The sequence below is a fragment of the Corvus moneduloides genome, chromosome 2 (assembly GCF_009650955.1).
Source record: "Corvus moneduloides isolate bCorMon1 chromosome 2, bCorMon1.pri, whole genome shotgun sequence".
NCBI classification, from domain to species: domain Eukaryota; kingdom Metazoa; phylum Chordata; class Aves; order Passeriformes; family Corvidae; genus Corvus; species Corvus moneduloides.
Window position 1 is genome coordinate 89,816,756 of NC_045477.1, and position 13,188 is coordinate 89,829,943.

The following is a 13,188-nucleotide window of genomic DNA, read 5'->3' on the forward strand; positions in this document are numbered from 1 at the left end:
TGTTATATGCATTTTTTATTTAAACATTAAGATTTAATTACAAAAGCTTCTGGAACAATTAAAGGATGCCAAGGAAGAAAGAGCTGAAAACTCAGACTTGCGTTTTTTCATTCATTGTGAAAGCAAAACACATTGTCAGCAGCAAGGAGTTTTATAGAAAAGTTTCTGATGGACAGTACAAAGACCTTTCTGCCAATATTGTCTCTGAAACACCTTGCTGTAGTGAAGCACATCTTTTTTTTCTGATCACACTTCCTAGTGTTGGCTGATTGGTTTTTGCAGTGGGAAACAAGTAATAATTATTGCAGAATTACTGTAATTCTTTTCTGTTAATCTCTGCTAATATAACACAGTCTTCTTCTTGGAAAAATGTCCAAACATAATTTACTTTACTCTGATTAAAATGTCTACTGCTGTTCTTAGAAGTTTTATTTGCACAAGTATGTTCCTAATCTATGTTAATTTCATGCAATATAATTCTTAAGTTTTGGAATAAATACTGAAAATCATTAGAGAGAATTCCTTGGAATGCAAAATCCAAACAAACTTTGTATTTTCATTTAAGGGCAAGATTCCATCATCTTTATTTACACAAGTAGCATCCTACTCCCTATGTTATTTTGCTGCAAGCTAGAGTCTCAAGCAGTGAAAATCATCATAGTGCCATTAGGATTTACTGCATTGTATTAAACTTCCAATGAAAATTGGGCTGAGCAGTTTTGTCTGTGGAATAATGCACTACCTGTAACTAGTAAAGGTTCTCAAACATAGCCCTACACTTAATAACTTGGCACATTTACAACTGGCGTTACTCAGTAACTTATCAGATGACAATAGTGGAGCTCTTCTGTAAAATATAGGTTAAGCCCATATTTGTATGACTGTACATCTGAAGTATAAAAACCACGATATGTAGTACACTTGAACAGTTAAAAAATATAACTTATTTTATTTGTAAACTATCAATGCAAGATACTCAGCAGCAAAGAAGCCATGTTCAATGTCTTCTGATCTTTTATAAAGATCCGTTGCTGTAAGTAATATAATCGTCTCCAAAACATCTGAGGTTACATGTAGAAACAATCAAGGCAATATTATTTGTACATATTATTAAACATGCAAAAAATTTCCTGAAGAATATTGCCCAAACGTAGAAAGTCATCTGGATCTCAAATTTTCCTTGGTAGCATCTGCTTTGTAAGTATGGCTCACATGTGGCTCCAGAGTACTTCAGTTTATTTTGGAGAATTGGCACCTTTAATAACAGGCTCCCTATTCAAATATGTGGCCCAGTAAACTAAGTTAAAAGTTCCAAACAGCACTGGAAAAATTATCCGGGACATTTTGTCAATCTTACTGATGCTGTTGTAAGTCTTTTTGCTTTCAGCAGGCTTTTCTTCTGCAGGCTTCACTGGAGCAGATGTAGTGTTTGAGATGACAGATGGGGCTGAGTCCTTTGGCATGTTTGGTGCAGGAGTCATCTTCCCAGTGCTGTAGGTATTAGTTGGCTTATTTCCCAGCAAGTTGCGCTCTTTTTTCTGCAGTGTAAAGAAAAAAATGTTATACCACAAGAACAGAAAGTGGAAACACATTCTCAAGTTACTGACACAGAAAGCTGAGCACCATAATCAAGCATGCTAGTAAATGCCTGTTGGCTATTCTGACTTTGTCTATCAAACAGATGTTTCTGCCTTGATTTTGTAGCCCTTACTCAGGTGAGACCTTCCCTGATGGAGAAAGCTGAGATTCACTGGCTGGACCCACATCCCACCTGGCATGTGCATTAGCAGCTTTTGTCAGTGAGATGTGGTCTTGCATCTGCAGAGGTTGCTGCCCCACAGACAGCTGACAAGATGTGAACCTCATTTCCCCAGCTGCTGCAAAGAGTGTGGGGAAGGGCTCATTGCCCCTGCCAGCTTGCCCTCTTTATAAGGCTCTTTTGGGATGCCTGTGGGAATGAGCTCTCTAGGAGATGGTTTACTAAGAGTCAGTCCTATCCCAAAAGTTCATTTCAGCATGAAACTCACAGGTTTTTGTTTTCACAGAACCAGTCTTTGGTTCATTTTTTCACTGTGGTGGGACCCCGACTCATGGAGCTCAGTGTGAGCTTTGTTATTTATTTAGGAGAGCACACAGGGAGGGCTCTGCAGAGATAAGTTTCATAGTGTATGTCTGCTATTATCAGAAGTCTAATCACTGAAATCCCATGCCCCATGTACTCAATGCCCAATGTGCTTCTGTAAACAGTCCTCTTCATATGGATGATAGAGACTGGTAGTTTATCTCCGTGAAGAGAAGGCACCATATTTCCTTGAAAATGTTTCTCTACAGGAAGGTAAAAGTATGTCACGAGGTAATTAAATACCTTTCTCACAAAGAAGCTGAAAATTGACCATTCAGTTATTTCAACTATGCTGAATACCTACTTTTTATTTTTGGTATTTAAAAAACATAAATTAAACACCTTGATTTTCGCAGCTTCCTGGGCTTTTTTGCCATCCCATGCCCAACTCCTCTTGGTGAAATAGTTGACTGTTGCAAATTCAATCAATGCAGAAAATACAAAGGCATAGCAAACAGCTATAAACCAGTCCATTGCAGTAGCATAGGCCACTTTTGGCAAAGAGTTACGGGCACTGATACTTAAGGTGGTCATGGTGAGGACTGTTGTTACTCCTGCAAAGAAAAAAAATAAGAGTCAGAGATCAGTTTGCTAACCCTTATGAGATCCCAAATGAGTTATGAGCAGGTCCCAATTCAGGAGGATACCTAAGAAGGCCACATGAAATCAATCAGTGTTTGCATACCACAGTTTGACAGAGAAAGAAAAAATGAAAGCCTTCATCCTCAGATGTTTTATTCTATGGAGTTCTGGTTAGTTCTAGATGTAGTGTATTTAAATAAGTATTTTTAGGGTAACATAAGCCCAGGGTTTATAACTGTTAGAGTGAAGTGGGATTACATATTTTGTTTTCTTATACAGAGATTGCATGTACGAAATTGCTGACTGTTACTGGTTTCCTTGACTGTAGCTCCTCCTTTCCCGTATGACAGTAAATGACAAAACAGCCCCTGCTTTCATCTGTAGAAAGATTTCCCCAAAAGCAAAAAACTTAACTCTCAGTTACAGCTTTGTAAACCTAGTGTCAGTGAAGTCAGCAAAGTGATGCTACTACCTGTATTCTCCCCATACAGCTTGCTGAGCTGATTTTTGAACAAAGCTGCCAACTGACTTCAGGAGGCTTGTACAGAAGAGTGACTCCTTTAAAATAGCTGAACAAAGTTTTACTTAGTAAACTGTTCCCACTCCCCTTGTTTTTATCTAGTAAAAATTTTGTATTTCATCAACCTTCACTTAAGAAAGTGCTTATTTTCTGCAATCTTCTAGTGATAAATCAAGTAATTTAATGACACCCTAAAGGTTTTTTCCGTAACAGTTTCTTCAGTAAATATACATTTTCTAAATGCAAAGTCATATTAATTTGTTTTACGGTAGTAGAGATAACTGTCACTAATTAACCTCTACATGGTTTTCCCAGATAAACATCCTACAATGAAGATAAACAAAATGTATTGAAGTGATATCTGCTTCAAATGCTTAGCTAGGGTATATATTAAATATGATAATCCATATATCTTTTCTAAACCATCCAGTATCCATCCAAGTGGAAAAATCCCAACACAAATCACATCAATTTGATTCTTCTTTCTTCTGTCCCTAACTTTCACATAACTGATTGACCAATTTCTATCATAACTTTACAAAAACAGTCCAGACAGGGCTTTTAAATTTGTTTTGAGTTTAAACCGGAAGAGAATGAGAAAACATTTACAACATCTCAAGCAGAAATAAACAGTAGTGAACTGTGGTTTTGTAACAGCAAATCACTTTCACAAGCCACAAAGATCCTACCTGTGTTCTAGGAGAAAGTGGGATACTCACCAAAGACAGTTCTAGCAGGGACAGATTCTCTGTTTAGCCAAAATGATACTTGCGATAAGATCACAGTCATAATGCAAGGAAGGTACGTTTGGATGACAAAATAACCAATTTTTCTTTTCAGATGAAAATGGGCTGTCATAATAGTATATTCACCTAGAAGAAGAAGAATGTGCATGTGAGTAAAATAAGGAAGGCTTACTGATTTAGGGACTGAAAGAGGCCAGCTCCAACCCCCATTTGAGGATACCACTCAGCCATTCTTAATTGCACGAAAAATGTCTGGATTTTTTCACTGTGAAAAACCAAGACTTGAGACAGAGATGCTGCTAGATCCTCATAGTCTTCACATCCAGTCTCCAAAGCAGAAGACAATGACTACTATTTCTATTACACGGAAAAGCTGCAGTCCTCCTAGGCACCTGGAATGTTGTGATGTTCACAGGCTTAAAAAATCTGGTGTGCTGGCACTGCCTCAACACTGTCTGGTTTTGACTCAGTCCTACAAACTCTCGTAGCATAGTAACAATTCAAACTCTCGTAGTGTAGTAACAATTAAGGCCCTCGACTCTTAGAAACCTGATTTAGCAGCAGGATTTAACCTCATTAGGGAAACTGTTATGGCCAAGCCATCAGTTTTCAAGAATGAAAATGTGTCCATACACTCCTTCTGCTCCACACTTCAGGGATTGGCAGTCCCAGCATCTTCTGCAAGAACTGCCACTTTGCACATGGATCCTGGGATGTCGTCCTGATCTGAGTACCCAAACTCTTCAGATTGCTGCACCAGGAAAAAAAAAATCCCTCTAGTGCATTCAATGTTCCTAGAATTTGGAACACTTTAGCCCTTAGAAAGATTATCTGTTTCTGGACAGATATTGTGTCCTGTCTTGTTCACCTGTGCAATGAATATTGTACTGCCTGCATGTAGCACTCCCTAAAACCTGCCACAGCAGTGCTAAATTCCATTTTTTTTCATATGTCAAATTCACAGCATTGCCTTAATATGCCTTTTATCGGCTTCTCTGAATTTCAATAAAAGCCTAAAAAAATGCACTCAAAAATCTACAGACCAGCTGTCACCTTCCCTAATGTTTCAGAAAAAATCAAACTTCAGCCAGTTCTTTCAGATTGTTCCTGGAAAACCATACAGTTGTTACTGAGGGCTATTCCTGGTGGTAACTGCTCCCTGGTTCTTTCAGAGTGTTTCTAGAAAATCAGGTAGTTGTTACTGAAGGCTATTCATGATGGTAACTGCTCCCAAATCCAGAATCTTGCTAGCTAAAAGCATGCTACTATTTGCCTAGGAAAAATAACAGTAAAAATAAAATGTAAGAATAAAAAACAATCCTCCCTTCAAGCCCTAACAGTTCTTCACTGATATCAAAGTAATTTAAAAGCATGCATCGTTCAGTTGGGTACTGATGAATCAGAGTAATGCCTGTTTTGAAATATATGTTGTCCTCCAAGAATAAAACAACTGTAGCTATAATCTCTGTTGCAAGACTTGACTGTTAGTCTCTATAGAACATACACAAAAGGAAAATACCTAACAGACTGATTCTGCCTTAAGTGAACAGCCTGAGTTGAGCTGTGGCCAGCATTACTAAGCTATTAGATTTGGCAGATTACTTCTAAGCGACAATATGGCTAATTAGCAGGGAACAGGTTTACAGTGAATGGGGTTTTGCAGGTATAGCTGCACTGATATACTATGCTACAGGAGCTCTGCTATTCTGCATCAAGTTTACAGACCTTGCTCATGCTGAGGATATTAGACAGAACGTGAAATAACACGGAAATACTTTAACTGACATCCTGCCCAAATCTTTATGTCTTTCTCTGGAGTCTGATTTTCTGGTGAAACGGTTCCCTGAGTGATGTGGAATGATGTGAAACTGGGGAGAAAACCCCTGCAAAGCAAAGCCTAATTCCCTTCTATTTGGTGCAATTTTGAACCAGGCCGAATATGCAGTGGTCTCAGAAGGAACCCCCCTTGCTCTTTATTTAGGAGTATTCAGTTTGTGGATTACCCATAAAATATGACAGGAGCAGCAGGGTCTGCCTGCCTGTAATCTGTTTCTCAGTTGCTACTGCACTGGGATGTGTTTGAGTCACAGTTTCCCTGCTCTCTACAGAGTGACAATGTGCATTATTGATTTTGACAGTATGCTCTGAGAGCTGGCATAAAAAAAAGAATCCACATAGCTTCAGAAGAGCAACAGGACCCTCTTTTTTTTCATTTTTAAAATACAGAAAGTGAATGCCTACATTCTGATGGCCCTCCACAGCTGATTTTTAGCTTACCATTTTCTTTAACCTATCAAAGCTCTTATCTCCACTGAAATAATCACAGCACCGTGATTTTGTACCTGCTCTTCTCCCAGACAATATATTCTTTGATTTACCATGCTGTCCTTTTCAAAGATGCCTATACTAGGAATACTTTCTCCAGGAGACTTGGGGCTTAAGAAAACCCCACAGCTTGGTTTTTAATGCCTTGGGACTGCTGCTTAAAGTAAAGCTAAAAGCTGCCTGAGTTAGCCTGTTGTTTATAGAACAAGATACTGGCTCTGTTGGAACAGCAAAGCTCCCTTTTACTTCTGTAAGGCCTCTGTTTATCCTTAGACCATGAGCTTTCTTGAGCAAGAGCTAATTTTTGTTATAGGTTAATGTAGCACTTAAAAGAGAATCCTGTTCCTGATGGGGTCCACTCATCACTGCAGAAAACAAATTATTGTTAGTAAACAAAAACAAATCTAGTTTCTAATGAAAAGCCCTAGAGCAGAAATGGCTGCACTTCTTCATGGAGCTGTGCTACTGTGCTGCTGCTGCTCTTAAGGGGCTTTTTATGCTTTAAAAGCTGCTACAGTATTTTTTGGTATCTAGTTGATGGAGTTCTGGACATCATGCTTACAGATTTTCCAGGATCTTACACATATTATTCCATTGCCATTATGCTGAGATTCAATTGAGTACTTTAAAGAGGCTAGACCAGCCCCCAGGCTTGTTTGTTTACTGGATATATCTGGACTCAGTTCTATCAATGGCTGCTCTGGCAAGATCCTGACATTATGTCTGTGATGCCACCTCCCTAACTATGCTGACATCCAGAATATTCTGGCCCATAAAAAATGCATGTTCCCTTTCATAGTGATACTGGGGAAAGATTCATCTCAAGAAAAAATCAGAATTATTTGGTTCAAAATGAAGAGCTGAATGATTCTTTTATTATTTAGGCTTTGGATATTACAGAGCTCAGGCTCCAGCTGGCAGTATATAAAAGAGTGGGTTTATGTTTTGTTTTGTGCCACTGCAGATCCTAAGTTAGCTATGAGAGATTCTGGGTATGGGGAACAGAACTGGGCAACCATTTGTGGAAAGCAGCAAGATCCACTTGGACTCAAATCTCATATCTGATTGTTTTCAATACTTTTACCACCAGGACATAACAGATGTTGGTTCTGTTGGAAGCAGTATGAGTAGTCAAATGTCTTTCTTTCAGGTGAATAACACTAGGGGATGTTAGCGCAAATAAACCCAAAAACCCCAAAAAAACGAACAGCCAAAAAAACTAACAGGTGGCACATGACAGAGCTGTTTTCTGTGGCATGGCTAAAATGTTCCAAATTTCAAGATTGGCTACAGAATTAGGAATGCCAGGGTATTTTTTTCTGAGAAACCAGCCAAACAGCAGCTTGCCTACAAAATCAAGAGTCCCAAGGAACTGGTACAGGTCTGGCACTTCCATTTAAAAAAAAACTAACTGCTAGAAAGAAGAGCATAAATCACCTATGACATACACAAACATTTCATCTATGCAGCTGCAAGGGCTGCATAGTTTGACTTGTGTGTCATACAAGGCACAAAAGATCCAAGCACTTGGATTATGCAATAGCTATTTGGTTTTTCTTTTTCACGTTCAACAATTCAATAGAAGGAAGAAATGCCTTCGATGGCCATTCGTAAGTAATGCTGATTACTGGCCTCCTACGAGCTTGATGAAGTCCAGAAAATCCATCGTTGACTGATGCTTTCCCTGTGCAAAATCGGATTTTTGTATTTTGCTAATCCCTGGTTACAATCTGTGTCCTGCTCTTTGTGATCCACCCTGCAATCAGAATCCAGTCAGCCCAGATGTAACCCAGGACATTAATATAAAATCTTGACGTTGGAAGCACAGCATTTATTAGCATAAATCTTAAATACGTGAGGGAAGTGTTTACTGTGCAGAAACTTTGGGATTTGTCTGAAGTGTTTCCTTTGGGCTGAGAAGCACAAGGAGCTTTCACAGGCAAAGCGGCAAACTGGAAGTGGCCTGGAGCTGACACACTGGAGCACTCGCTGCCTGGGCTGGATGGTTTTCTTGCTCTGAGGAGCAGGACGAAGTTGTAGGAGATGCTCCAGTGCATCCTTTGGATCTTTTTCTTGGCAACAATGAAGGCGAGAGGGGAGCTGCCATTCATTGCAGAAAACAACGCGGCTATGATGGTGAACTGGTAAGGAAAAAAGTGCCTTTACTCTTTAATGAGAGATAGTGTACTCATTCTTCTTCTGCAAAAGTGACCACTGTGTCTATATGTTTCTCTTGACTTTACAAACCTTTGCTTTAGCATCAGCTTTATGTCTCTGAAATGGGCAAGGGAGGGGGTGAATGTCTATAGGATGGAGATGGCAGTCAAATTTAGTGGCTGCCCAAGGCAAGCCTTTGCGTCCTTTCTGGAGCACAAAAGGCAAGCTCAGATGCTCCCTCTTTATTTTCCAGTTGGAGCACAAAGCTTTATGCATCTTCATGTTTCAGTTCAACTAACTTTGTCTGCAAGCGTACATGTACCTGTTTCCATGTCTCCTAAATTTCCTAAAGATAGTAAGAGGTCCTTCATTTAATCTATACTTTGTCCTCTGCAACTCTGCCCATCATTTTTCACCGGGGACACAGTGTATCACCAGCAGACCCTGCTGGGATATACTGCAGGAATTGCTCCCAGGCATGTTGCTGCAGGCTGCCCCTTTCCCCAACCCAAGCCCCTGGCACCCACCAGCAGTGGAAATCCCCCTTTTCCTCATGGCAGGCTGCTTCATTTCCACCTCTCCCCCCGCCCTTCGCTGGATGCCAGTAATGCTCTCCAGCCGAGTGCATTGTGTAACCTGGTTAAGCCCCCGTCCTACTGAGTGCACGTGATCCCTTGTCCTGGCCCCGACCCCCCCGGGAGTCCCCCCCCCACCAATGCACACCCAGGGCTGCCCTTGCGTGGGAGCCTTAAGAAGCAGGGGGGCATGGCTCACGTGGATGCCCGGCCTGGGATTAAAGCTTCTTTGTCTCCCTAATGCTGCCACATCTGGCGCCTCCGCTTGCAGCCCGAGAGGGAATGGGAATCCTCGGGGTTTGCACCTCCTCTCCGGCCACGTGGTCCCCCGGACACGCTGCAGAGCCATGCCACAGTCCCGTCCTCGCCCCCCCATCCCCTTCCCCCCGACGCGGTTTCATCAAGCAATCATTTTAAAGCGATGATTGAAACGGATCAAATGCGTGGGTGGTGTTCGCCTCCCAGGGTGGTTCCTCCCACGGGGAAATAAGCCAGCAATAGCGCTGGCAGCCTCAGCAAGGGCGATCGCCAAGAAACTGCGTGCAGCTTCTCTGGCACTCCTGTAAATAGCAGGAACTTGGATGTATCTTCAGCCACAGTCGTGCGATGTACCTCATAGCCAGCACATAACCCTCTCAGTGTTTAAATGCCTCTGCTAAGTGGCCCTGAACCTGCACAGGATCTCCCTAGCACTCCGCATCCCACAGATGCTTCCCTAGCCTTATTGCAAAATAACCAGAGCCTGTGAATCTCCCCTCCTGCTCCAGCTATCAGCAACCGTGGGATGGGAATATTCCCCCTACCTGTACTGGTGCTGATGTTTTCCGTTCCCACAGTTTGTCCCATCAGGTGGTACTGGTTAAGTCGTGAGCCATCTTCGGCCACTACCACAGATGTTGTGGTGCTGTTAGTCCACACATAGATCACTTCAGAATTGGGGTAAGCATCTGCCAACAAAGGGGAAAGAAGACAGTAAGGAGTAAAAACCACTGTGTAATATTTTAGTGGATCCTAAAATGATAATGACAGGGAGAGAGAAGAATGGAGGAGTGAGAGTGAATGGAGAAAAACAAATAAAGATTATATAATCATGATCCCGTATGCCCAGCTCAAAAAATATTAGGTTGAAGCCTTCTAATATAAGAGATGTGTGGGATGGTTTGTGAAAGGCTGGAACAGTGGAGGTATAAATATAATCCATCACAACCACTCAGTTTGGGAAAGAGCAACTCAGACCTATACTCACCTCACTAGTGGTTCCTAAACCCCATCAAGCTGCAAAAGGTATTTTGCTGAAGTTCCCCCTCAAAAGGACTCAGACACCTTGAATGCCAGGACAACAGGGACCTTCTGTGTCTTGTCCTGTCTCCAGGATAAAATTCTAAGTGATGCCATGTGCAAGTGCAGAGTCTGGTGTGTATGCACTAACTGGAATACGTATGTGTGGATGAGGGCACAGGCCTTGCATGTGGATACAGGAAGCTGGAATGTGTCTGCCTGTGCCTGTGATGCGGAAGAGCAGACACAGGATGCAGGGGTGAGAACGCCTGAAGGAGAGCTGGAATGGGGCAGGGAGCTGCAAGGAGAGGGTAGGTGTTTGTGCATAGCAGAGCAAATGGGTGGTGCTGTGGAAACACCTGCACAACCGCAGATATGTATGTGATTTCTCTCATGTTCATTTAGAAGTCCTAGGAATTAAATGTAGTCGCAGTACTGCCAACTCATTCCTTCCTCTATAATGCTGCTGTAACTTTAATGCCCTAACACCCAGAGTGGTGATAGTGTTATAACAGAACCTCAGTTTTCTTTTACAGACAGTCAATGCTGGGTTTAGTTTTTAAGCCGCCTCTGCAGATGGTCTCAAAAACCCCAGGAGTCGACTCGATATTTAATTATATTTTATTTAAGTAGCTCTCACACTTTTTAGAACTCCTCTATCATTGAAAGCAAAGGTCACATTCCTGCAACCATGTTACAGTAGGCTAGAGTACATTGTACTAAAATCTCTGGAAAGCAGGCAAGGCCTACTCTCCAAATGGAAGGTGAAAAGCAGGTAGGCTTCAAAGTGGTGTGAAGTCAAATATTAATATCTCACCTTCTGCACTTTTTAACTTGGAAGGTGGGAGTGCAGAATGTTTCTTTCTGGAAAAAACCTGACATCCTAGTTCAGGAGACAACATATGGTGGCTTTCCAGATCAGGACTTGAAAATCAAGGACAGCAGGCTAGGCTGAAGGATATGTACTCGCTCCATCGGATTGCATGTTTTGTTTGCTACAGCAAGTGAGTGGTCTTGGAAAGGTACAGCTCCATGGAGGACTTATAAAAAATTCACAGGCATTGGGTCACAGGCAGTGGGTCAACATGAGCTTCTGAGGCACTGAAAGTGCAAGAAATATGCTAAGGTGATCCCTGGATCTATACAACCAGGAATGTCAAGCAGAAAATGGGAAACGATCCCAGTTCAGGCTAAGAGCACACATGTGTAGCACGATGAACTTCACTTGAATGCTAGACCAGGTAGCAGGGAAGAAAGCAGCACCTTCTTTGCACTGTTATTAAAGTTACTGTGTCATATATGGGAGGCAGGACACTGGGCTAGGTACACCTTTGCTCTGACTGTGTATGGCTATTCATCCACATCTGAGAAAACACACAGAAATAATGAGGACAGAGAGGGGGAGAGTTCAAAAGAAGGTTACAAGCATCTCCAGGGACTGGAAAATAAGTTGTGATTTGATACTTTACCAGCTCAGCTTATTCAGCTCACTGACAAAAAGCTGAGACGTAGCTCAAGCTCTGAGTATAGATACTTGCATACAGGAATCTGAAACCAGGGTGAATCTCTTGGACTAATCACAAAAGTTGCCTTAAAGATGGTTCCAGGCAGGTTCAGACAGAGAACAGGGCAGAACTTTCTAACTGGGTAATTATACAATGGATAACTTCTGAGAAAAAAAAAAAAAAATGAACTACTGTCACTAGGAGGATAATGGTAATTTGAAATCTTTTTTTTGTCATGTATCTGACAGTTGCTGCTGTATCCAGGGCTGTAGCTGGTCCTGGGTTTGGAAGCTGAGGACCTACAAATTTTTCATCCTTTGTTAGCCATGCAGGACTGCCCACATGCCTTTCTTATGCTTGTATTTGTAGCTCTGCAGTAAAATTACTGTAATTACATGCCATGATCTGCTTTGAAAGGCTAAGAAGGAATGTCTTCCCTATTTCAAAATATTTGCATCACAAAAAGTAATGGAACTTCACCTTCCCTTTCAAGCTGAGATACTTCGTTATCTCTGAGATGACTACAAGTTCACAACGTGCTGTAAATAATTTCAAAGCCAGATCTGGAGCAGACAAGTGGGAGAGGATGGGTCCATTTTAAAAAATTACACAGAAACCCCTCCTTTTTTAAATGCTTCTCTCGTACATATGGTTCATGTGCTGAGATCCCCAGGGAATGTGGGATTTGTTTAGGTAGATTTGGGATTGTCAGAGAATTTGACAAAAAAAAAACCCCTCCAAATAACAGCATTGGATTTTTTTTTTTTTCTGGGATGATCTAGCTGCATCCCAACTCAGAACTTTCCTGTCTCTGCAACGATCCCAAACACAAGGATAATTGGGTTTGTCCTTGTTTCGTGATGATGACACACATTAATTCATCCTGACTAGATGCTTCCCAATGAGAGTACTGTAACCAAATTCACTCAAATTGCAATCACACAGGAACTTAGGCCTGTAAGGCTTAACAAGCGTTCAGACGCTTTGGTTCTCTGCTCTGCCTGGCCTGAGGGGAGGGGTGTCCAAAAATAATTCAGCATCTCCGCTGTGAATTGCAGCCTTAACTGGGTGCTAAAACGAATGCACTTGAACAGGGTTGGGGGCTCCTACACGGCAGAAGTCCGGCAGCTCTTCTCGTAAAATATCTGCAATTCAGACAGAGGCCACAAGGTGCCAAAACTCCAGATCTCACAGGTATGCCTAAGCAATACTTCACGAGGCTGTTTTCTTTTGAAACCATGTCAGGGAAGGGAGCTGCCCATCCCAGGTCAGCTGGTGAGAAGAGAGACCACTCAGGCAGGCAAGAAGAGCACAGCATGAGGCCAGCCCCTGCATGGGAGGAAGACTCTTGGCTGTAGGTCCCTTCTCACAGGATCTG

At 41.8% G+C, this 13,188-nt stretch overlaps 2 protein-coding genes across 2 annotated transcripts in view; one reads left to right on the forward strand and one right to left on the reverse strand.

Annotated features, from left to right (window-relative positions):
• Positions 1–13,188, reverse strand: part of GABRA5 (gamma-aminobutyric acid type A receptor subunit alpha5) — a 56,798-nt gene continuing 43,610 nt past the window's right edge. The window contains exons 8-11 of the mRNA XM_032100297.1: positions 9,831–9,974; positions 3,944–4,096; positions 2,465–2,676; positions 1–1,538 (exon numbers count right to left, since the gene is read on the reverse strand). Coding sequence (XP_031956188.1) covers positions 1,236–1,538; positions 2,465–2,676; positions 3,944–4,096; positions 9,831–9,974 — 812 coding nt within the window. The 3' untranslated portion in view covers positions 1–1,235. The remainder of the gene's footprint in view (positions 1,539–2,464; positions 2,677–3,943; positions 4,097–9,830; positions 9,975–13,188) is intronic.
• The window catches only part of GABRB3 (gamma-aminobutyric acid type A receptor subunit beta3), a 200,639-nt gene continuing 195,324 nt past the window's right edge, over positions 7,874–13,188 (forward strand). Inside the window, exon 1 of the mRNA XM_032100294.1 lies at positions 7,874–8,439. Coding sequence (XP_031956185.1) covers positions 8,339–8,439 — 101 coding nt within the window. The 5' untranslated portion in view covers positions 7,874–8,338. The remainder of the gene's footprint in view (positions 8,440–13,188) is intronic.